Source organism: Papilio machaon, chromosome 27 (genome assembly GCF_912999745.1).
Source record: "Papilio machaon chromosome 27, ilPapMach1.1, whole genome shotgun sequence".
In the NCBI taxonomy this organism is placed as follows: Eukaryota; Metazoa; Arthropoda; class Insecta; order Lepidoptera; family Papilionidae; genus Papilio; species Papilio machaon.
This window is the reverse complement of record NC_060012.1, coordinates 1,267,120-1,292,881: the sequence shown is the minus strand read 5'-3', so window position 1 is coordinate 1,292,881 and position 25,762 is coordinate 1,267,120. Positions and strand designations below refer to the sequence as shown.

General features: G+C 32.3%; 2 protein-coding genes across 2 annotated transcripts in view; one reads left to right on the top strand and one right to left on the bottom strand.

Annotated features, from left to right (window-relative positions):
• Positions 1–5,930: 5,930 nt before the first annotated feature.
• On the bottom strand, positions 5,931–6,430 carry LOC106708081 (DNA polymerase epsilon subunit 3). Its single transcript, XM_014499553.2, has one exon. It carries the CDS (start codon positions 6,326–6,328, stop codon positions 5,969–5,971), a length of 360 nt encoding a protein of 119 aa, XP_014355039.1. The 5' UTR covers positions 6,329–6,430; the 3' UTR covers positions 5,931–5,968.
• Positions 6,431–7,176: 746 nt separating this feature from the next.
• The window catches only part of LOC106708079, a 38,493-nt gene continuing 19,907 nt past the window's right edge, over positions 7,177–25,762 (top strand). The window contains exons 1-2 of the mRNA XM_045684664.1: positions 7,177–7,420; positions 19,958–20,867. Of these exons, the coding sequence (XP_045540620.1) occupies positions 20,250–20,867 (618 nt within the window). The 5' untranslated portion in view covers positions 7,177–7,420; positions 19,958–20,249. The remainder of the gene's footprint in view (positions 7,421–19,957; positions 20,868–25,762) is intronic.

The window sequence follows — 25,762 nt, the reverse complement described above, 5'->3', positions numbered from 1 at the left end:
TAATGAACTAATAGTTTATAGTTTAACCTCTCACTGCCATTACCATTCCGGTACTGAAGCAATACGTTGGTATTTCGTCATAACATTATATTGTTAGCAATAATATTGTAATATGAACTTTAAAGCTTAAAGAATAAGGTTGATAATGCTATAAAATAAAAAAAACATTCACTTATGGTTGGTTTCTGAGATATCCCCTATATAAATGATATCTCTGTTTTTTTAACAGATGTCTCAGAAACCTAAGATTTCTCAATAAATTCTCTAACCGTTTGTGAACATTAATGGACTTTTAAATGTTATATGTTTAATTTCGTTACAAGAGAAGGAAGATATAATGGTAAGGTGAGAAAAGGAGACAAGAGTATAAAAAAGTATAAATTAATCTATCTATATATATAAAGAAAGTCGTGTTAGTTACACTATATATAACTCAAGATCGATCGAACTGATTTAGCTGAAAATTGATGGGGAGGTAGCTTAGAACTAGGAGACGGACATAGGAACTTTTTTATCTTGTGTGCATTTTTTTTTATTCCGCGCGGACAGAGTCGCGGATAAAAGCTAGTTTATTTTATAGCATTATTCATCTTGTAAATGACGAAATGTTACAATTATTTGTTGTAACTTAAAATGGCGTTACATTAAGTCTTTAGGAATCTTCCATAGACTATTTGTGGGTCGATTTAAGACTAAACTTATTAACCCTATTATGACAAATAGATGTGTAAAATTAATTTTTTTTTTTAGTTTAATTTCGCATTCACCAGTTCTGATTTCTAGAGCTACTAGATCTAGTATTTAAACTGTTTGCATTTTTTTTTAATTTAGTAACAATTATTGTTTATTTATTTTATAGATCTTACAACCAAATAATTGTGATTATTATTAATAAGAGTTTGGTCTTCAAACTTTATGGGTAATTAAAAAAAAAACATGTTACGAAAAAGACAATTTTTTCTCTATGTATTTAAAAGGCTTACTTTTCTTTTTTTGTAAATATAACAAATTATTCCAAATAGAATTAGTCAATTGTATATCACTAGAGTAGAAATAATTTTAATATTATTTTTTTGTAATGGCAACATTTCAAAATTTGGCGCGAAAAATCTACATTTTATCTGTACACAATTTTTGATATTTCCGTGTCTTTTTCAATAATCAGTGCTTAGATTTTAATAGTTTGAAAAATATAAATAATTATTTTATATATTTATTATCGAATTATTTCGAAATTATCGCTCAAATAATGTTTTTTTTTTGCGCTTGTTAATAATTATCTCGCTTTTATAATCTGTAACAATATGCAGACAATAAAAAACTTTTAAAAAGTTATCATCAGCTAATGAAGTCGTCGGACATATTTTAATCTTATAAAAGAAAACTTAAGAAAATATAATCATTAGCTTTTTTTTGTAGTTTTCTTTGCACAAATACTTTGAAAAGATAAAAAATGTCAATAAATATTGTACTACAACGTTTAGTATTTATCTCTGATTTAATTGATTTAACAAAGACTTTCAATATATAACAATAGATGGGACATTACGAGACATTTTACTAAAATATAAAGACTTTGTTGCCTTTAAGTAAGAAATCTAATTTGACATATGTCAAGTGACATGTGTTTTTTTTATATTGAAAAAGCTAGCGCTTAACCACGATCCCACTAGACCAGTGATTGTCAAACTTATTTCTTTCACCGCCCCCTTTGAACATCAATTATATTTCAGAGCGCCCCTAATTTTTATTCAGCCCTAAAACTTAAAAACCACAATTTCATTACTTTAATTAATTTCAATGCCCCCACATTTTTTGGGTCTCTTATCGCCCCCTCTTAGTTCAAACACCTCCAAGGGGGCGTTATCGCCCACTTTGGGAAACACTGCACTAGATGGAGTGATGATAAGTTTATTTGTTTATACGAAAATGTTTGTAATGTCCATTCTAAAATTGATTTGAATCTCTTTGTTTTAACTCTATGGAACAGAGATAACTGATATTTTATAACTTTAATATAATATCTTATATTAAAGAAGTATATTCTTGTATAAAACTTACTGATGTATTTGTATTTTTTTTGTTTAATTTCATGCCCTTGTAAAAATACTGGACTTGTGTTGCTTCGTAATCTTTAATTTAATATTTGTTCAATAAACATTTATTTTTATTTTTTTGGTTGTTTATTTTTTTTCTTTCCTCCTATTTATGACAGTTTTGATGCTAGCGATGTTTATTTTATTATTAATTATGGATTTGATTAAATTACGTAGTTCTTTATATTATTTTGGTGGCATTCATAAAATACGTGAGATGTTTAAGGGGTGGCAAAATAATGAAGCAAAAAAAAATTATACTATTTTGGTCCATTTAATCCGGATTGTACATGCTTAAATAAAAACACGAAGCAAATTTTCTTTTCTTTTTACAATAATAATCTGACGCGTTTAGTAAGAAACCCACATTTTGAAAACTCTCGTGAGATGGGGGAGGGGGTTGAATAAAATCTCACCAAGGGGGGGGGGGGGGGAGGCTCTGAAATTTCAAAAAAACACCTCACGTAATTTATGAACGCCCCTTTCTTATATTATCTTGAAGAGACCGACATTATTCAGTTTTTATGCGGCCTACAGCCGATGAATTACGTTATTTTGTTCGCTATAACCGATATGTCATTTTAACCGATGCATTCAATGATTTCTACTGTAATTCGAATTTTATTCTATTTAACTTATATATTTTTAATTAATTAAGAACTGCTTAACTGTTTTATAATTGTCTGTTGACGGCACCGACTAATTTCGGACCATATTCAGCGCGAGTGTATATTTTGAGGACTTCGCGGACTGAAACTAGTCGGTGCCGTCACTGGACTATTATACGTGAAATAAGCCATTCTTAATTAATTAATTATTATGTCTCACGAAAGTTTAAATAATTATATACATGTTTTTTCATATTATTTTTATTTAAGAAATTGCCAAGTCAATATAAGTACGGACTGAACAAGGCTGTATTACCCAAAATAGTGTATGTTCTAAAATTAAGGGTAGTTTATGCATTTTATAGATTATAGCAGTAAAGCTAGTGTTAACCGTTATTGATGAGGTTCGATTATAAACATCATTTTACATTTATAAGTTACAAATTAAAAAAAAAAGAAAGTTAAACCGAACACCAAATACTAACTTGAATTAAAACCTATGGGAAAGATTCGATTTTTCAATCCATTAATCAAGTTCCCAAGAGATATTTTCATTATTTTATTTAATGCTAAATTTAAATTTGATTCAAATTGCAAAGAGATGATGCAATGTTAGATGTATTTGCTAAACGAATAATTTCGTTAAAAATATAAGTTTACTAATATTATAAATGTGAAAGTTTAGATGGATGGATGTTTGTTTGAAGGTATCTATGGAACGACTCAACGGATCTTGATGAAATTTGTCACAGATGTAGAACATAATCTGGAAGAACACATAGGCTACTTATTAAAAGTTTTTTTAAATTCCGCGCGAACAGTTTCGGACGACAGCTAATGTAAAAGAAAGTTGTGTTAGTTACACTATTTATAACTCAAGATCGGTCGAACTGATTTAGCTGAAAATTGATGGGGAGTTAGCTTAGAACTAGGAGACGGACATAGGAACTTTTTTATCTTGTGTGCATTTTTTATTCCGCGCAGACGGAGTCGCGGGTAAAAGCTAGTGTTATATAAAAACAGACAACCTCATCAATAATTGATTATTTCCTAGTATATAACATTTTGATAGTTGTATGTGAGATTTTAGTAGTTTAATGTGAACTTGGAAATAATTATAAGTCGTTTATTATGAACAAATCGAACACCAGTAGTTATTCGACATTAAATCATAGAAATGTTAGGTCATTTAATTATTATTAATAAAGTTTCGTTATAACGAAACAATTAAATTCATTAAAATACGAAAAGTATTTTCTAAATATTAATTTAGATTAAGTCTGGCATAAATTCTATTAAAATAATTCAGCATAGAATGCTATCTTTGTTTATTTTGGAATGTAAACAAAATTATTGAAATATTAGAGCGGTTTTAGAATATCCTTTGTCTTAATTTGGTATCAAGATTGTCAAATAAAAATGTCGATGGTCGACTAAAGGTTGGTAACACATCTGCAATTAGAGATGTCTATGGGCAGAGGTCACTTCATTATTTCAATGAATGGCGATTGCTTTTTGCCACCTTATGATAAGATTATCTCCACTTTGTTAATGTACATACACTGTGTTCAACTTTAATTTTCAATAACGTCTATCTTCTTTTTTACCACAAAAAGTCAGTTTTATTTTTAAATAGCTGATTTAATGATATAACTAAGGATCCCTATGAAAATAATGTTACATCAGCATGAATGAAATAAAACTGGACATTAAACAAATTAATCTCTATCAAAAAGGTTTAATGTTAGAATATTAACATTAATAAAAAAATTACAGCTCTAATATTTCAAATGTTGCCAGAAATACAAAGTACATGTCGTACAAATGTGACACCTTTCATAGATTTAAGTCTTTCCAATTTTTCTCTATATTGTATTTAATAAAAAAAACAATAAAAAAATTGAATTTAATCAAAGAAATTTAATGTAGATTATCAACAGAATATATTTAGAGATGATAATAATAATATTTATTTTCGTTATGGAGGGTAGTTGCGGAATTCCAGAGGAATGTAAATAAAGGCAGAGACAGGATGTAGGTAGATTGACAAACATTGGTTCCAATGTTAAAATTCCAAGTTGTGTCTCAACAAATTTTATTCCCAAATAAAATAATAATACAAAAATGGTGTTTTATTACATATCCCACAATTTATCATCTTAAAGGTGTTTGTAGAAAGTAATATTTAAAAAAAAACTAATAGTATATTTTTACACTGTTCAAGAAAGATTACATGTATGTAATTTCAATTGTCTAAATCAGGGATTCCCAAAGAGGTCAATATTGGTTTCCTAGGGGTCGACATAAACGAAAACTGACATTGGTGGTTGACGAGGTCTAAAAATCGACCTCTATTAATAATAGTCTGTTAACTTAAAGCATTGCTAATTCTCACTCTGTCTTCTATTGACCTAAGTTAGAATGAAAAATAACACTCTCTAGCAGCTGTTTTAAGTTAGTTGACCATTATGAATAAGGGGGTTGATCTTAAAAGTAGCTAATTTGGCCATGGGGGGTCTGAGGTAACAGTTCATTTTCGAAAAGAGGTCACTTGTCTAAAATAGTTTGGGGATCCCTGGTCTAAATCATGGATCCCCAAACTATTGTGGTGACACACTTTAAAAAAAAAATTGAACTGTTACCTCAGCCCACGGCCAAATTACCTACTTTTAAGATTACTTATTTTTATTATTTTTTCATTAGGTCAATAGATGAAGGCAGAGTGAGAATTAGCAATGCTTTAAGTTTGGGAATCCCTGGTCTAAATCATGGCTAACAATCATAGATGAAAAACCTAAAGATATCTAATCCAGAGATAAAAGCAGCACGATGAAAGAGCACAGATTAAAGCAGAAAAAATTATAACGAGGACCGTTTATTAAGATAAAGTTCCTCAGTGATGACATTCCGAAATCCTACTCTCTGTAAGACAAGAAACTTTTGTGAAACATTCCATCCATAGGTTCTATATCTATGGGTAACATTCATAACTTTTTTAGATATTGGTACTAACCGAATGGCAAATTAAACATCTATAGACCATAGTGGTACAATTTGGAGTTGTCTTCAGTTTGACGTTAAATGTAAAATATGTACAAAATTCTTTCTCTATTTTAATGTCTACATAGTACCCAAAATAAAAGTTAACTGATACACGATCTTAACCTTAAAATTAAAAAATTTATTGGTCACAACATCAAAGTTAGCATACAAAACATAATTATATTAAATAATTAAAAACAAATTAATCACAGTAACATTACCTTAATCTTCTTCAATTGTTTCTATTTCTTCAACGTCTTCTTTTTTCTTTCCAGCGCCGGATTTTCTCGCAGAAACAGCTTGTTTGTAGTTTTCCAGCGCTTCCGTTAATGGACCAACGAATCTGTCGAATTCTATATCTTTCATGGCTTCTAAGACATCTTGACCTGTTAATGTTTTCCTTTTGTTGTTTTTAACAATGTTAGTCGCTGCCGAAGTCACGTATAATACGAAAACAGAAGCGGCTTTTGCTAGACCGGTACGAGCCTCTTTGGATATAGCTACGCCTTCAGGTAAAGATTCTTTAACGATCCGAGTCACAACAGACATGGGCAGGTTCAGATCCTCAAGTTTCTCGGCCATTTTAAGCAATAAATCATATCACACAATTCTACTTTGATTTATAAATTATAAATACTAATAAATGCAGTTTTATTTTACCGCCAACGAGATTCTCACTTAAAACCTCAAATTGTCAATGTCAAATTTGATTTCAAAGACAAAAATATCAAATCAATTATTGTCACTAATAATATAGGTTCAACATTTAACACGACGTTTTTTTGTAAATAACTTATTTTCTTGTCTAATTACATTTATATAATTTCAAAAATTTCACACATTGAAAAACTACTAAAATCGTCACTCGATATACATTATGGTAAGAATTTCTAACTTTACTTTTTTTAGTGCTGCCAACACTATGCAACTCTGCCATCTATTGTTTGGTAGCGTAAATTCAACAAAATGTAAGAACAAAATACAAAATGTAACTTAACCAACTTGAAGGTTGAACTTGAAGGATTTTCAAGTAATTATTTTTCCTAAATATTATATAATATAAATGACGCTTAACTCAATTACAATAAATTATGAATTTTACAATATATCAAGAAGTTTTTACACTGAAAAAGCTGCGTGATTTTATTTTATTTAAATGAAATAACTAAGAAGAGAACTTAAATCAGTAATTCTGTCGGTAAAAACATTTTCTCCATTTCTTTCGCTTACAAAAATGCTTGTCGTTTGCGGGTAAATACATTACTTTGTTTTAATTAAATTTATAATGTATTTAATGCTTACAAAAACATAATTAAACGAAAAACAACTTTGTGAAAACACCTTTATATTGCGCAAACTCAAAGTAACCACGCCATTTTGTAACTTTATGTCAGCACAGCATAGTCAGCAGGTTTAGTATGGTATTGACAGCGCCGCTGTTTGGTTGCTTTCCCGCTCTTTCCTATCGATTTCTACGTTTGTTACAAAATTATAGTGTTATTGTGATGTTTTGAACATTAACATGACAAATAATACAAAGATTGATGATAAATAATAATATAGTTCATGTATTTGTCGGGTTTCATTGTTTATTGTAAGAAATACGTGGGTTTTGTTTTAAACATTGCAGTGGATACGTACGATCGTTGAAATATTTTTTGGACATAAACTATGGTGAGAACAATTTACTTGTTTTGTATAAAAAATTGTAAAATTTTTGAAGTATATTATCGTTAAATCAAACTACATTTTAACGGCATTTACCTTATTGTAATGTTTATTTTGTTAAATAAACATGATAAAAGATTCAACGACAGAAATAATTTTTCTTATTTTGGTAAATAGAATTTAAAAAATAATTTCTTTAGTTATTTATCTTCACAATTTAAAATTAATTGTTATATAAGGACCAAAGTACATATGAATTTTTACATTGCGGAAAAATATATATTGAAGCATTTAAAATTTACCCTGTATACGACTTTTCGATGATTATTATAATTTTGCCATTCGTCTTTTTTATACTTTTTTTTTTAAATTTGATTCTAATTAGAAACATAATGAACTACAGATTGGTTTAAATCGGTATTTCAGTTTTTTCATTATTGAATAATATAAATAATATTTATAAAATTAACGGGAATTTAAACAACGATATAAAATATTTTAAAAACAACTGATATTTGTTTTTTTATATAATTTCGTAATTATGTAATGTATTATATACTAGCTGTCGCTCACGACTCCGTCCGCGCGGAATTTAAAAAGGAAATTAATAATTAGCCTATGTGCTCTTCCAGACTGTTTTACATTTGTGCCAAATTTCATTAAGATCCCTTGAGCCGTTCTGGAGATACCTTCAAACATCCATCCATCTAAACATTCGCATTTATAATATTAATAAGTTAAGCAAAATTAAAACTTTGTCTATGTAAACGTATATTGAGATTATGTTACATAACCTCAGTATATGCTATACTCGTATTAAACGGAACATACGCATTACGATCTGTCTAGCATAACGATAAAGTCTGTACCACACAAACAATAAAAGCTACATGGAAGCTAATTAAAATAAAATCATTATATTTCTATCTTGTTTATATTCAGAAGATTTTCATTTGCAAATATTTTATTTTTAATTATTTACAAAAGGTTTGCAAAAATATGAGGGTGAACTCGGCGAGTACCTCTGTCACATTTACCCCATTAAAAGGCATCTGGAGACCTTTTTTACGGTTTACTTTTGTGTTCCTTATTTTTGTCTTACTTACTAACTATTAATAATACTTAATATAAAAATGAGATTTGTATTTTGTTTGTAACGTATAAATTACTGGACCGATGGCATAATTCTTTTGCTATTAAAAAGCTACATTATCACTGAGTAACATAGGCTATATTTATTACTAGTTTTTTTTAATGCTCCGTCGATTAGGTTGTAAAATCAATTATTAAAACATTTCATTTCCGTAACGTCGTTCAATTGTTTTGAAAACATTTGTTCGTGTTTTTCGTTTTGTTCTTGTAATCTTGTAATGTAACGAACAGGTCGACAAAGTGAACGAGAGGTCAATGTACTCGACCACTGCAATGCACACAATTTAAAACTAACTAAGGAAGACATGGATTTAGTTTTAATAATTATATTAAAACTTTTTACGAAATTAACACAACGAAAATCAATTATTTTCCATTTTTAATTGACGTAAACACACCGCAAAAATATCGAAACGCTGAACATTAGACAAAATAGCAAAAGACAAAGATCTCTATTTTTTAAATATTTAATTATTAATTACCTCAACCCTCATTTTTACAGACGAACTTTCGCCCCTTGGTTATCCTCTGAATCTGTAAATGACAAATTATTCATATCTACTAGTAAAAATGTATTTATTCCTGTCACTGAGTCACCATAAGATATCGAAATGGATAGGAAATTATCTTCCTCGACTGTAAATCACTAGTGACTTCCCAAACAGAATAGTTTCGTAGTTTCTTCTATGTACAATCAGGGCCCTTCGCGTTGTTCAACTTACATAATTTTTTTAAAAGCTGCGTACTATTGGTTGTTATTTGGTTGCTGTTAAGGTGAATTACCGCCACATTTCCTGATAGTATCGTTGTATGGGCTGTTAAAGTTCTAGTCGTGATTTGTGACACATTTCGACATAGTACTTTAGAAGCCGTTCACTTTTTAAACTGTAGGTTTAATTTATTTTGCTCAATAAGGTCACACCTTAAGTGTTTACTGGAATATAACGTAATACAAAAACATATGTACTTCATAAATATTTTACAGACCGTTGTAAGTTATTTGCCCCGATGGCACAAGTCAAACTGTATAATGTTAGCCCACTAGCGCCACTCTGTTAATATGAATAAAGCGTCACAAAATCTTTGTGATCCTTGTCTTTTTATGTTTTTAATTTTTGTAATTTATATGCCTAACAGCGATAGCACTGCATTTTTTAACCGCTCAGATAATCAGTGGTAGATCCCGCAACAATATTTGTTGGGTGCACGAATTGGTCGGGTTGACCGGTGAAATACCACGACCACACAGAAGACAGGCGTCAAGTGGAAGCAATTCCGCGTACAGTCTGATGTGTGGTCCTGGAGGCCTAATTTTTAGTCCTCTTTTAGTTCCGATTAGGAAAGGATGGGAAGGGGAAGTGAACTTGGCGGAAAAGGGGACGCAATAGAAGAGGAAATATTCTCTTTCTGTACATCCCCTTCTTTGTTGATTAAAGGTAGGCAACGCTGCATTTGCGGATGTCCATGGGCAACGGTCACCTCGCTATTTCGGCGAATTCAGGTGGTCGTTTGCTCGTTTGCCACCTTATGATATTAAAAAACTCTTCGTAATACGGTATCGTATGAAATGTTGTATGTCAATTAACTTACTCAGAAATTTTATGTATGTAATAATTCCTTTCATTATGTTTTGTTTGAAACACAAGGTTCTTCGTTTATGTTGATTCTATAATCCAGCATGAATCTACAAATCCACTCAACTACCTTCAACTATTTAATCTATTACTAGTTTTTATTACCTACAGTTACGGTGTAAGGTAATAAATATTTTACGTTACATAAACGTTTATTTACAGTGATAAACTTTAGTTATAACAGTTATTTAAACAAATAGTGCAGTTTTTTTCTTTTGTGAATCGAAAACTGTTTGTAAAACATGAAAATATACAATCGTGGTCTTAATTGATATTAATAATAGGGATATTGATGATTCCAGATTTTTTTTTATATCAGAAAATGGCAAACGTACAAGTGGTCACTTGAATTCGCCCAAATAACGTAGAGACCGTTGCTAATAGAAAAACGCACAGAGGATGATGTCTATTCGTAGTATTCCACTGTTGAAACACTCGTACAAAAATATATTGTCGTCCCTCACATTTTCCTTGAAAATATATGAGATAAAAATGTTTTTGCACACGTGTTTAGGCAATAATTCTTCACATTAAATTATCCATCACTTTTTTCTCCTTATTTATTTTTTTCTGATTTAAATGGCACAAGTCTCCGTGTCTCCATAGCGTATCGCAAATAAAAACACAAAAAAGAACGTCTATAGACCATAGTAACGAGGTTAACAACCTTCGCGCCATTTTTGACATTGACGTATTGCTTTTTTTTTTAAAGCCGAAAGCCGTGATTACGCAATCGTTATGCCAAGATTACAAAAAGTATAGAGCATTAACTTGTCGTATTGTGTTCAGAAAGCATAACCTATCTTAAAGCATATAATTCTTTTACTATTGTTGCTAAGTTCAGTAGTTTATCTGTACAAAAAAAAAATTCTTATCTCCATTTTCTTTAATGTTTACATCCATTAAAATAATCATAACAAAAAGCATGTTTACATGAACTTTGTTTTATATCTTAATTTTGATTTAATAGGTATTTAATGTCACGTTACGTTTGTTCTATTGAGTTTTTCCGCTAAAAATAATAACTTATTTCCACATACCCTCATCCCATTCAGGTAGGGTTGGAGCACCAGGATTTTGTCTTCTAGATCAATCTTCTTGTGAGCCACGTAACGCCCACTGCTGGGCATAGGCCTCCCCCAAAGATCGCCACGATGATCGGTCCTGTGTAACCCGCATAGAGGATACTCCCGCAACCTTGACCAGATCATCGGTCCATCTTGCGGGAGACCTGCCCACGCTGCGTCAACCTGTCTGTGGCCAGACCAATCAATTCCTTCTAAATTATGTCGCCTTTTCCGCAAACCATCTTTTCGAACTCCTACCGGTGTACCTACGTTTTTAAACTAGTTTTATGCGTGCCGGAGGCTTAATTTTTAACCCAACCACCCTTTTTTTTTTAAGGAAATTATGGGAAAGGGAAGTGAATTAGACGGAGGAGGGGAAAATTCTCTTTCTGTGCGACCCTTCCTCTGTCGATAAAAGGCAGGCAATGCATCTGCAATTGCGGATGTCTATGGGCACTGTTAGCTTCGCTATTTCAGTGAATTCAAGTGCCCGCTTTCTAGTTTGCCAACTTATGACATAAAAAAATACAAAGTAGTAAATTCGTGTCAGATTTTTTTTATAGATCAAACCAACAAATCTGACCTAATTATAACTATGATAACAAACGGACAAAGGAGTATAGAGTACAGTCAGGGTCAATACAGACCGGGTGATATCACCCGACCTCGCAGGCGTGTACCGAAGATATGGACAGATTTAAGAAATAAAAAGGATAAACACGAATATGTACAAGTTAAGGAATTTAATTTTCTATCCACTTAGGTTGTATAAAAAAATCTAATCTTACGTACATTACTTTAAACTTTCGTGGTTTTTACTAATATACTGTTCGTAAGAAACGGGATTCTTACCACGATTAGGCTGTTTGAGCTCCCGATATTTCGGCACAGTTGCATGCGCCATGTTCACGGGCTGACTGGTGTTGTGGCACCGCACAAACAGCTTAATCGTGGTAAGTCAAAATCGTCAAAATTTAAACATTCTTGCTAAATTATATCTCCTGTGATCGATAGTTTGACGATGTTCGATAAATGTGAAGCTGTGGGTAGCGAATTTAATTTTTTGTGATGTACATAATGTTAGTAAGTAGTGAATGATTACTCTAATATTTCGTTTGTACACAAAAATAACTTAATTTACATTAATTAAGATCGATTAGATACTATTTATATAACGTTGAATCATCGTTTGCGTTGAAACAGTTTGATATCGTCAGTTAAATAATACGGCATTGAAAACCGCGATTTCCCATGAATGAAATACGATGGCCCAGTTTCTATTGTTTGTGTAATCTGTGGGAAATCTCGCGCCTTTTTTGGTGTACTTTTCAAGGATGTATTCATAAAAAGTATGGTAGTCTATTTTTTTTTATATCATAAGGTGGCAAACGAGCAGACGGCCACCTGGATTCGCCGAAATAGCGAGGCGACCGTTGCCCATAGACATCCGCAAATGCAGATGCGTTGCCTACCTTTAATCAACGTAGAAGGGGACGGACAGAAAGAGCCCCTTCTGCCAAATCCACTTCCCCTTCCCATCCTTTCCTAATAAGAAAAGGGTTGGAAGGGAAAGAGGACTAAAATTAGGCCTCCGGTACCACACTCATCAGACGAAACGCGGAATTGCTTCCACTTCACGCCTGTGGTCGTGGTATTTCACCGGTCGACCCGGCCCATTCGTGCACCCAACAAATATTGTTGTTGCGGGTTCTACCACTATTTATGTTTGGAATTTTGTGTTCGATTGATACATACTTATTTTTAAGGTTATTTATTCCTATTTAGTGTAATCTACTTTTGTATATATATTTAAAGTTATTAAACACGTTAACTTTAAACGGCATATCGTACGGTTATACCTAGTGTAATGGTTAATGCAAGAGTGAAGCAATACGTTTAGATATGTGCATACGACCTTGAATAGCGTCATCCAACTAAAGTCAAGTCTTCTGTGATTCAGTGTGCATTATTGAATCATAATACTACTTTGAGATTAGTATTAATGTTTATTTATTTACAATTTAATTCTGGCAACACTAATCGTGGGTTTTGACAGCGGAAACAGCTGTAGAAAAACTTTTTTTTTTATAAAAGCAATAAAAAACTAAATGATCATCACCGTATCTGTAACACCAAAAGATCTCTAAATGTGTTGCTGGCTTTTGAGAAAGATGTGTGCGGGATACAAATTAAGAAAAAAAAGTTTCATTACGGAAATGGGTCGATACTATTTGATAATAATTATTAAATAGTCAAATTGGTTTCATAGTTTTCAGTTTACGTAAAACTAGTTGTGGCCTGCGACTACATCCTATTATTAGACTATGTTCTTCCAGACTATTTTTTACATGTACGAAAAATCTCATCAAGATCTGTTGAGCCGTTACGGAGATACCTTCTAACAAACATCCATCCATCTAAACATTAGAGTTTATAATATTAAGTACTGGCTTCTACCCGCGACTTCGTCCGCGCGGAATAAAAAAATGCACACAAGATAAAAAAAAGCTCCTATGTCCGTCTCCTAGTTCTAAGCTACCTCCAGATCAATTTTCAGCTAAATCAGTTCGACTGATCTTGAGTTATAAATAGTGTAACTAACACGACTTTCTTTTATATATATAGATAGATGATAGATGTACAATTGGTATATTTCTAGTAAATAATGTTCCCATTGAAACGATCTAATCAAACGGTCCAATGGTAAAAAATCTGATTGATCAATAGGCTAATCGGAAACACATATTTAATTATTATTCTTTTAAACATACCAGCGTCTTTGTTTGGTCATTTAAGGGTCAATATCCTCTTAGTGTAATACGACAATCTATAAAAACCATTTATAATGGACCTTGCTTTACAACATACATTATGCACCAAAGTGTCATGACCTTAACACTTAATTTGGTTTGTTCTTCTAAATAGAAGTTTTTAAACGAGATTTCATTCAGTCATTCCGTGAATATCGTGCAAAGAGGTTGTATTTTTTTTAAATTAATGATTTGTTTTTTAATCTGTGATCGTTTTTAAATGTGTATAGTTCTTGAGGTAAATGTTTTTTTTAAGTTTTATTATCTATAATTTCGATTGTAGTTAGAAGATGGAATTGTTTTTGTCAAAGGTGACAGTACTGATTATTGTCCTACTAACTGAAGGGAAATGTTTTCGCGGGAACATTTTGACATTTCTTAGAATAATTTATCTTTTTTAATTAAGTTTACATATAATTTTATTCGAAATTAAACTAATCATTGTTTTCATTTACTTATTTTTATTTAAATATACAAAATGTTTTCGTAAACGTATTTCAACAGTGGGAATACACGTTTATTCCTGTCGGTATACTCTTATAAATTGAGTTAACAAGTTTCAAACAACTGTGAAATTATCAAGATGCTGAGCATCATGAAATATTTGAAAGATCTATAAATATCTTCTACGGTACATTATGTTGAAATTTTAATTATTAACCATCGATAATTCGTCTAAAGTATCTATGGCTCTTACGTAAATAGTCATAACCCACTATTTTGAAATTTTTACAATGTTTTTGAATTATTTTTTGCTGGGTAATATAATCTGTTTTTTTTTAATAGTTAACTAGCTTTTACCCGCGACTCCGTCCGCGCGTAATAAAAAATAAATAGAAAACGGGGTAAAAATTATCCTATGTCCGTTTCCTGGTTCTAAGCTACCTGCCCACCAATTTTCAGTCAAATCGATTCAGCCGTTCTTGAGTTATAAATGGCGTAACTAACACAACTTTCTTTTATATATATAGATGCCGATGGATGGATGAATGGATGGATGTTCGTGTAAGTTATTTTCTATACATTGTTTTTAATAATAATAATATTATTTTAAATTCTCTTCGGACTTTAACTAGACATATGTACATCGCTACAAAAGATCATGTAAAGACATAAACAACGAAAACCTATTATATAGTGGAATAAGGACAGGGAGATCATGACAAAAAAGCAGATAATTTTCCATTCTTAAAAGCAAATTATTAAATGTCCATCAATAATAAAAATACGAATATTTGGACGTTATTTTTATGTATGAGTCAGTTATTACATCATGGCTAATTTTTGCAACATCAAAATAAGTTCAGTGCTACTTTAATGACGTCATAGTTAAGTCATGGTAGGTACGTCTGTATAGATTAACTTAATTGAACTTAAACAATATCAGTTAAGTACATAACATCAAGTCTTTAATAAAAAATTAAAAAGGTATTCTTGTACATTTCTTTCGGCCATAGAAATCTACATATTACTAATATTATAAATGCGAATGTTTAGATGGATGTTTGTTTGACGGTATCTTCGGTACGGCTCAACGGATCTTGATGAAATTTGGCATAGATGTAGAACATAGTCTGGAAGAACACATAGGTTACTTAACAAGTTTTTTCTTTAATTCCGCGCGGACGGAGTCCCGGGCGACAGCTAGTATAAAATAATACTATGTTACGTACTATTCTTGTGACTTATTACATCGTAAATATGCACATTAGACTTGTGTCAACAATAAAATATTAGTCATTAGGTGCCAAGATTTAGATTTACGTTACGATCGACTACAACTTAATGCGCAGACCTTACGTGAATGGAATAAGGACAGAGAGATTTTTTATAACATAAGGTGGAAAACGAGCAATCGGTCATCTGTGTACGCCTAAATCGAAGCGTCCGCCCATAGACATCTGCAATTGCAGATAAATTGCTTGCCTTTAATCGACAGAGGAGGGGACGCAAAGAAAGAGGATATATCTACTTTCCGTTAAATCCACTTCACATTTCTTTACAAGAAAATATTAAATCTTGATAATGTGGTGCAAACATACATAAGTACTAACGGAAAGCATAATTAAATTACCTAAAGCTAGCAAATACAGGGGTCTAGGCTTCGAATATGAATTGGTCCCATTCGGTGTAGACACCATTGGTCCGTGAGGTCCTAGCGCTAGAAGGCTTTATAAGGATACAGCAAAAATGTTAGTCGACATCACAGGAGACCGAAGAGCTGGCAGCTACCTCGGACAAAGAATTAGTCTAACCATTCAAAAGGGGAACTCTGCCAATATGTTCGGAACCTTGCCTAAAGGGACTCTTTGTAATGATATATTTTAGTTTTTATATTATACTAGCTTTTACCCGCGACTCCGTCCGCGCGGAATAAAAAAAAATGCACACAAGATAAAAAAAAGTTCCTATGTCCGTCTCCTAGTTCTAAGCTACCTCCTCATCAATTTTCAGCTAAATCAGTTCGACCGATCTCGAGTTATAAATAGTTTAACTAACACGATATAGATTTTTAAGGTTTTAGTTTTAGGTTCTAGAGTAATTTTTATTTTTGATACCCAGATAATGCTATATTTATGTAATTAAATACTTAAATATTAAGTTATATGTACAGATAAACATAGTATGTGGATGACGTAATCAACTTAAAACGATCGTAATAGGCCCTGTGATTTTTTAATTCAAGGTAAAATTCTGTAAGCCATGTTTATTTGTAAAATGCCAAGCTAATGCGTGAATATTTATTTTACTTATATATTTATTGATTAAAGAATAAGAAGGAATAACTTTAATCTTACTAATATTATAAATGGGAATGTTTAGATGGATGTTTGTTTGAAGTTATCTCTAGAACGGCTCAACGGATCTTGATGAAATTAGCATGGTTGTAGAACATAGTCTGGATGAACATAGGCTACTTATTACGTTTTTTTTAATGCCATATAACAATTATGTCTATAACTGTTACAAAAGCTATAACAAAGTCCGACATAAATTACTGTTTTAATTTAAATTTCGGTCAGACAGCGTGACCTTGCGGTGATGTCATGGCGTCGAGGTCACAGGCTATCGCCTCGGGGCCGATTACGTATGATGGACATTGTTTATTAAATTAATTGGACTATTAACAAGAACCATGCAAACTTTTAATTTTATTAAATATATTTCAACTAGATGGCGTTATTATTTATTTCTGTCGTGAATATATTTTTTCTTTTAGATATGGTCAAGTTGAAATAATAAGTATGGATTGTATTTAAAGTTATTGAAAATATAAACGGTCGATAACCTTGATTGTTAGAAGTTAATCATAGATTATTTTGTAACAAATTGATGTGTTATTTAAATAAATTATTACTTTGGTTCTAACGATCTCACAGAGAATTAGATTACTCAGTCATTTCCTTATAGTATGTTATTATGCTGTTTTGCTTTAGAGGCCATTTATAGGCCAAAGTCTGAAAAGTTCTACATGTACTGATGTTATTATGTACAAAGTAACCGACTACACTTTGGTTTCTGAGACATAAATCTCCGAGTAAAACATATAGTTATCTTTGTTTTGACAAAGATAATGACAAGGATATGTGTTATACATATATTTTGGTCTCAGAAACCCAAGGTAAATTTTTGAGATAGATTTTATATACGAATCAATGACTTTTTTGTATTGGGGAGCGGCATATTTCTGCCTTTTATGGTTTAAATAAGGTTATGAAAGACTTGACCCATAAAAACCCCTTATGGTGTCTCAAGTGAGAATGAATCTGGAGTAGAAAAGGCTTACCTTTCAACATAAGTGTCATTTCAGATTTACCTAATGTTGTTCGGATCTGTTGTAGTTTTATATAATGGTGATGACTGATGATTTCTTATTCATGCGTTAACAACGCGTTGTACGCATGTTGGTTGTGAATTATTCATGGCGCTTGACATCTTGACAATCTGAATATTGTTAGGTTCATACTTTGATATAACATACAATGTTGAGAGTGGAGAGCAAACTATGGAATCAGTTGAATGGCCTGATATATAGATTATCAGAGAAACAAATTGATACTATAAATAAATTCGATTCGACTTACACTGGTTTTCCTTGACCGTTTTGGATCAAGAACTGACTGACATGTTCTAGTTGAAAGGTCAGGGTTGTAAATGGATAATAAATAAAACCCATTCTATACTATTCATTAATTTAATTATCACATGATAATAAGAAAATGACTCACAGTAAAAAAACTCATCCCAGTCTCCAAGACTTTTAACATGTTCAATACTATGATTTTTGCGAATGAAAGTTTGCTAAGCGCGACAGCATTGTGTTAGCAAAAATGTTATTAGGTGACGTTCAATTTAAACGTAATTTGAAACACATCGATACATTGTAGACGTATCGGAATGTGAGATAGTTTGTTAAAAGTGTAGCTTTTCACTGCACATAACATTTATATAATTATTATCTCAAATTTTATAGAGAGAATGAGAGGTATGACAATATGTTTTTGTAAAAGCTTTTCGGCAATGAAAACCGACGGCTAACAAATCGTATCGCAAGGTAAACTCGTTTTATACATTTTTAATCCATCGCGCGGGAAATATTTTACGACGTTTCGTTTTACGGTTTACTACAATCGGCAAATTGTTTCTGTATTTATTACTGTAAATTTTATTGCATTTTTAAATTGCTATTGTTTTTCTTTTACTGATATAAGTTAATTTTGAGTTTTTTTTTAATAGTAAGGATTGTGTGAAACAAATATTTTAATCGATACGTAATTGACTCCTTTTAAGAAAAGGAAAAACATAAGTCGTAAAACACATGCATTTAATTTGAATTCTAAATAGGATAGACATAGATGGATTAATTAATTTTTGTAATCTCTATCCGTAACAATATAGCTATCCTTTTGCTGTTAACCGATTGAATGAAAAATTGATGTCTACAGAAAAAATAATTCTAGACTGTTCTGAATTATTAATAAGTACTAATAGATATAATGGTCTGCAGTTGTTGTAGGAATATACTATAAGTTTAAACCTAGTTATGACTTACTAATGTTATAAATGCGAAAGTTTAGATGGATGGATATATTAGATTTATTAGAAGGTATCTCCGGAAAAGCTCAACGGATCTTAATGAAATTTGGCACTGATGTAGAACATAGTCTGGAAGAACACATAGGCTACTTATTAAGTTTTTATTCAATTCCGAGCGGACAGAGTCGCGGGCGATAGCTCGTTAATTATAAAAAGATCAAAGTTATTGTATATTTCTGTCGTATATATTAGTAAAAGATTAAAGTTTTTATTGACCATGAAATTGCACTGCTTTGTTACATTGTCGTTTCTGTTTCCAAAGTAAAGTGATAAAAATATGTGTAAAATCAAATGTTTCAGTGGAAATCCACATTAAGAAATTAGACTTTAAACAAATAAACGTTTTACCTACGTTTTATGCTTAACAAATAACATAAGAATAATACAATAATGAACCCAGTGATTGGAATCATTAAAGACGCGATTGAAAAATCATCTTAACTTAAAAGACAGGGAAAGAATCAATTACACTTAAGTAATACATCTTACTAATATTATAAATGCGAATGTTTGGATGGATGGATGAATGTTTGTTTGAAGTTATCACCGGAACAGCTGAACGGATCTTGATGAAATTTGGCACAGATGTAGAACATAGTCTGGAAGAACACATAGGATAGAACACAATTAATTCCTTTTAAAAACTTTTTTTAAGTCTGCGCGGACGGAGTCGCGAGCGACAGCTAGTATGTAATATTTTTTACCTGCTTGCATTTGTTTCAAAAGACAAATTATTAATTGGTCCTTACTCGCAAATATTGACATTTATTCCTTTTGTTACAGAGCTTCGAAAGCATGGATTTGAAGAATTGAAAAGTGACACGACACCACGGATTGAATTCACCTCGAAACCGCGACCAAATACGAACGAACGAACAATTAAATTTATTAAAAAAAACATACCAACAAAATAATGTGTTCATTTTATATTCATATTAATTCAGAAAAATAAAAGAATTAATAATTGAAATAAAATCAGATTATGCGTTAATTTGGAACGCATCTATAATTCGAAAAGGGAAGAGCGAGATAGAGAGCTGCGTCCCAAAATAGTGCGTTCGGAAATAGATAAAAAATGTCGGGCTCAGTGAGAGAGGGCGAGGCGGTGGGGACGGACGTGTCATGGTGGCGGAAACCATGGAAAACTATGGCTGACCTCGCGGAAGCCGTCGACGATCTCATATGCAGTTTTGATTACATGGACACAGCTATGGACAATCTAGTCATGTTAATATTTATCTGGATAGTGTTCTCTATCATCTTACTGGGTGTCGCCAAATGGGCGTACGGAAAATTCGGAGGTACGAAGCCGGCGGAGGTTGAGAAAGTGACGAAACCGATCGACGATGTCAAAAAGTCGACAGCGACCGAAATCATAACAAGTTCAGATAGTGTTCTAGCTACAAGTGCTAAGGTTAAGAGTGGGTCCTTTAAACCAGCTAAGACCAGCTTTGTGCCGGCGACTCCGCCTAACAAGAAGCGACTGGGACGTATGTCACCTGGCCCTGAACAGTTAAATATAAAGAAGCACCAGAGTATTATAGTGCCGACTTGCACAGGCCCCGACCCAGTCAGCGTCACCTGGGTCAACGAATTGTTGACGTGGTTATATAACGATCTTGTTATTGTGAATGAACTTGTGCAACAATGGATTATTTCTATGAACGAGTTCTCCAAGAAATCCGTAGAAGAGGTAAGATATTTTTATTTTCGCTCTTCCTTCACGAGTTCATCAAGCATCTACATAAATTTGACCAGTGCTAAGATGTTTTAATTTTGAAGCCGAATTAATAGAAATTAAAAGAGGAATATCATTCATATTTTAAGCGAAATTGAGCAGTACGCAAATGCCACGTGGTATACGAATCTAAAAATATTTACCTAACAACAAATTTTATTTTGATACATACTTCTTTAGTAACAACAACAAGATAGCAACATTAACTTTAAATAAGATATTCAATTCAATTTTAATTTCCGAACGTTAATACTTTTGACATTTGGCAGCTGTCATTCGATGGCGGGAAATTGTAAACATACTCGTATAGACACTGGCCGAAAACAAACTTGATTGCATTTCTTCAGGATAAAATAATCTTACTTTTTAGTAATATTATAAATGCGGATGGATGGATGAATGGATGGATGTTTATTTGAAGGTATCTCCGCAACGGTTCTACACATCTTGATAAAATTTGGCACAGATGTAGAACATACTTTGGAAGAACACATAGGCTACTTATTAAGTTTTTTTTTAAATACCGTGCGTAAGGAGTCGCGGGCGACAGCTAATATTAATAATAAAATGATAGAAAAATAAAATATTAAGGAAAAATGTACCTTACCACGTTGTAATAAAAGCATTCATCGAACGTGGTAAAATTTAAATTGATTTGTACAGATTAATAGGTCAGGAGAAATAAAAATAAAATGGTTCAAGAACGATTTGCATATTACTGGCCGTTTACAAGCGGGTAGAGATAATAAAATGACGTAAGATGTAATCATACTAACCGTGGATTTCCACTGCTGGAATACTCACATAGAATCAAGTTCTTTCTTCTCTTCAAAAAAAAAACAGATAATGATATATTTCTGTAAATGTATTTTATTACTAGGAATGCACGAACTCTAGCATTGATATCTTTAAATTCACTCTGCATTTTTTTCCGGGACGAAAGGAACTATTAATTAATTCTTAGACACAGTTTAATAATAGCTAGGCATAGCAAGAATATTTGTGACAAGCGTCTTTGTATAGTCATAGTCAATTACACAAAAAAAACTTAAGAAGTAGCCTATGTGGTCTTCCAGACTATGTTCTATCACGCCAAATTTCATCAAGATCCGTTCCGGAGATACCTTCAAACAAACATCCATCTAAACATTCGCATTTATAATATTAGTAAGATTAGTATGAGTTTTCGGTGTACTTTACGCCAGATAGTACTGCACAAATTTTAATAGAATTTTTTTCTTTGACGACACGATGGCGCTTATTACATATTCATGTTAGGTCCACTGTTGTGATTATCGACTTACCGTCAGTTTTTACTTACGACACGTGGATGAATATTATCTCTGATGTTTGAAAGAAAATAATAGATTGTGTTAATAATTTCTTTGACCTTGAGAAAGTCATTGGCCGAGTTGGCCTCAGCAACAACATTGTTTACTATCAAGCCATATAAATTGCATGATGCATCTTATGCAACTATAATCTATTTAATAATATCAACGTTATTAATAACCATAGTTGTTTCTCATAGTGATTTGTTACTAAGTTCTCATAGTATGTCTTAATCTAATATATAAAATTCTCGTGTCACAGTTTTCGTCACCGTACTCCTCCGAAACGGCTTGATCGATTCTCATGAAATTTTGTGAACATATTTAGTAGGTCTGAGAATCGGCCAACATCTATTTTTTTTTTTAACTGCGCGCGGACGGTGTCGCGGGCGACAGCTAGTCTAATATATAAAATTCTCGTATCACAGTTTTCGTTCCCGTACTCCTCCAAAACAAAAACCGATTCTCATGAAATTTTGTGAGCATATTCAATAGGTCTGAGAATCGGCCAACATCTATTTTTCATTTTTTTTTTCAACTGCGCGCGGATGGTGTCGCTGGCGACAGCTAGTATCATATAGATTTATCTGTATTTCTATCGTATCTACATTGGATTTATGAAGCTTAAGTGCTCTGTAAAGTATAATAGTTTTTGTCAAACTTTACGCGTTTGTTATCTTATTTGACAGTTGGTATACTGCTTTTGTTCAGTCTAGTTTCTTAATAATGGCTCTCCCTCAGCGGATTGAGTCAGTGTCGATACGACTTTTGAAGCTCTTGTCCATATTTATACCTAAACCATAACTTTAAATATAGAATTTTAGGTATTTTTTAAATCTTTGTTTTACTTTTTCTCATGACATTTTTGTCATTGTTTTCTTCATTTCCTTTCAAAAGCATTAAAAATCAATGATAAAATCCCTGCTCTTGTATTCTTAGTTGGGGTCCCGTCACACCGGACTGTTTGCCAAAACTAATAAACTAAAGTATAGTAAATATCTTAAAACAATTTTATAACGAACGGTGTATAATGTTGCCAGATCAGGTTTTTGTGTTGCAGTGCTATCTTCTTTAAATTATCATTTGCTAAAACATCAGAACCAGTTCATAATAAAATAGTCTGCTTTAGACAAAGAATTAAGACAATTAGTATGAAAAATTTATTACAGCTTTCAATTATTTGATCTGATATCTTGGAAGGTGATATCGTTTCATTCGGTAGTTAAAGGAAACATTTGTCATAGACTTTCATCTAGATTTGGAATTGTTAAATATTTATGTAATTCAAATCAATACAATTAATAAAACTGGAATTTCTGTTAGTAATATCAAAAAAAATCGCGAACATTATGTATTTTCGTGGTTTATAACGAAAATCCAGGTTTTTTAAATATTTCTCTGTCTGCCCCGCAAAATCTCAATTGTTCCGGGTAATCTCCGAAACGGCAGGACAAATTTTGACAGGAGGTAGCCGATGCACGCGGGCAATATTATTATAAGCTTCTTTATTTCTGTGCCCAAAAAGTCCGTCGTATTATAAATGTTCACTTGTCTAATACCGTAAAAACATCCTATTTCCAAACATAAATTAATCAAGCAAATATACCAAAAGAATATCATAAAGTAGCCGAAAATAGGTCTAGATTTTATAGATTTTCCACAGACCACGATACGTACAATATATTCACGCATAAACCACACGACCTAGATAATTTAGTACCAGTAATACTGGGCCATATTGACACTAACGTAATAACGAGACCACAAATCAATAAAATATCACTACATATAATACGAAGCTAGTACCAGCGTTGGGAAAGGGCACGGTTGGGCGACCGCTCAGGGCGCCGGTCAAAAAAGAACGCCACAGGTCTGCGAATTACGCAATCTCACGTAACATTGTTACCCCCTTATACGTAGCATAAAAGAGGGCGCAGTAATGAAATCGACACCGCACAAAGTTACTTCGCCACACCGCGAATGAAATAAACTTAAAACTACTTAGACTAAGATCCCGTGAATACCAGACTGACATTTTCGTAATGCTGGCTGCTGAAATCAAGTACCAGTCTTAAAAATCTCGAAATATTCACATTTTTTGCCTAATTTAGTTCTCTTTCCCTTCCCACCCATTTCTTATAAGGAAAGGATGAGATTGAGAGTAGGCAACGTATCTGCAATTGCGAATGTCTATAGGCAGCGGTCGCTTCGCCATTTCGGTGAATTCATGTGGCCGCTTGCTCGTTTGCCAGCTTGTAATATAATTTTTTTTGTCAGTTTCATTAAGCTTCAAACAATTCAAATGTGGTCAAAAGCGATAGCTGATTACACCTTATTTTTACTATTAATAAAATAATGTCATGAAATAAATCCTATGTGACCTCGTTGTTTTGAACGTGAAATAAGACATTTATGGGGCAGAAATATAATAAAGTTCATACTTTGTAGACGTAGACATTGAAATGACTATAAAGGTTATACTTGTAATAAAATTCACCCTCAAAACTTTGTTATTTATTGCTAATCATTCTTGCTCGGTTTTGTCTGATTGAATTTTACCTCGTTTTGATCCAACGATTCCGAAATCTTACTAATATTATAAATGCGAATGTTTGGATGGATGTATGTGTGAAGGTATCAGAACGGCTACATGTATCTCGCTTAAATTTGGCAAGGAAGTAGAACATAGTCTGGTAGAACACATAGGCTACTAATTAAGTTTTTTTTAATCTCACACAGACGGAGTCGCGGGCGACAGCTAGTTAAGTGTGAACATCAAATTATAATAATTATACCATATCGGTTATAATCGTGAGAAAAAGTTATATGACATTGAAATATAAGAGTAGCTTATATACTTAATAATATAGAGGTAAATAGGAAACATTTATTTGTTTGTTTGTATTGAATAGGCTTCGAAACTACTGAATCGATTTGAAAGATTCTTTCATTGTTTTGTAGCTACACTATTCCTGGGTGACATAGGTTAACTTTATTACTAGATTTTTTTCGCGCAGACGAAGTCGAAGGCAACTGCTATGTTATATTGTTATAAAAATTGTGGTATTTATGATGTGATCTATTTCTATGCCTTTTCCCAATTATTTGGGGTCGGCCTTACTTGTCCTAATTCTCCAGACAGCACGATCCTTGGAGTCTTGTTCGTTAAGGTCAAATTCTTTTAGATCCTTTTGGATCGTCGTCAGCCAAGTCGTCGGCGGTCTTCCGCGATTTCGCGTCGTCGTGGGCAAGTATAAGGCCAGTTTGACCATGTGATGGTGTCGCCTCTGAACATGGCCATACCAACGCAAACGTCTCTCTTTTAATTTTTCAGAAATGGGAGCGACTTTAAAAATTCCTCTTATATTTGGTTTTATTAAAATACGAGTATGTAATTTATTATTAATAAAAATTCGTACAGATGGAAATTTTTGATAACATCGAAATTCATCGAATCATTGATAAAAAGCGCATATTTGAATAGTTGTCAGTTATAGATAAAATTATTGATAAAATTAA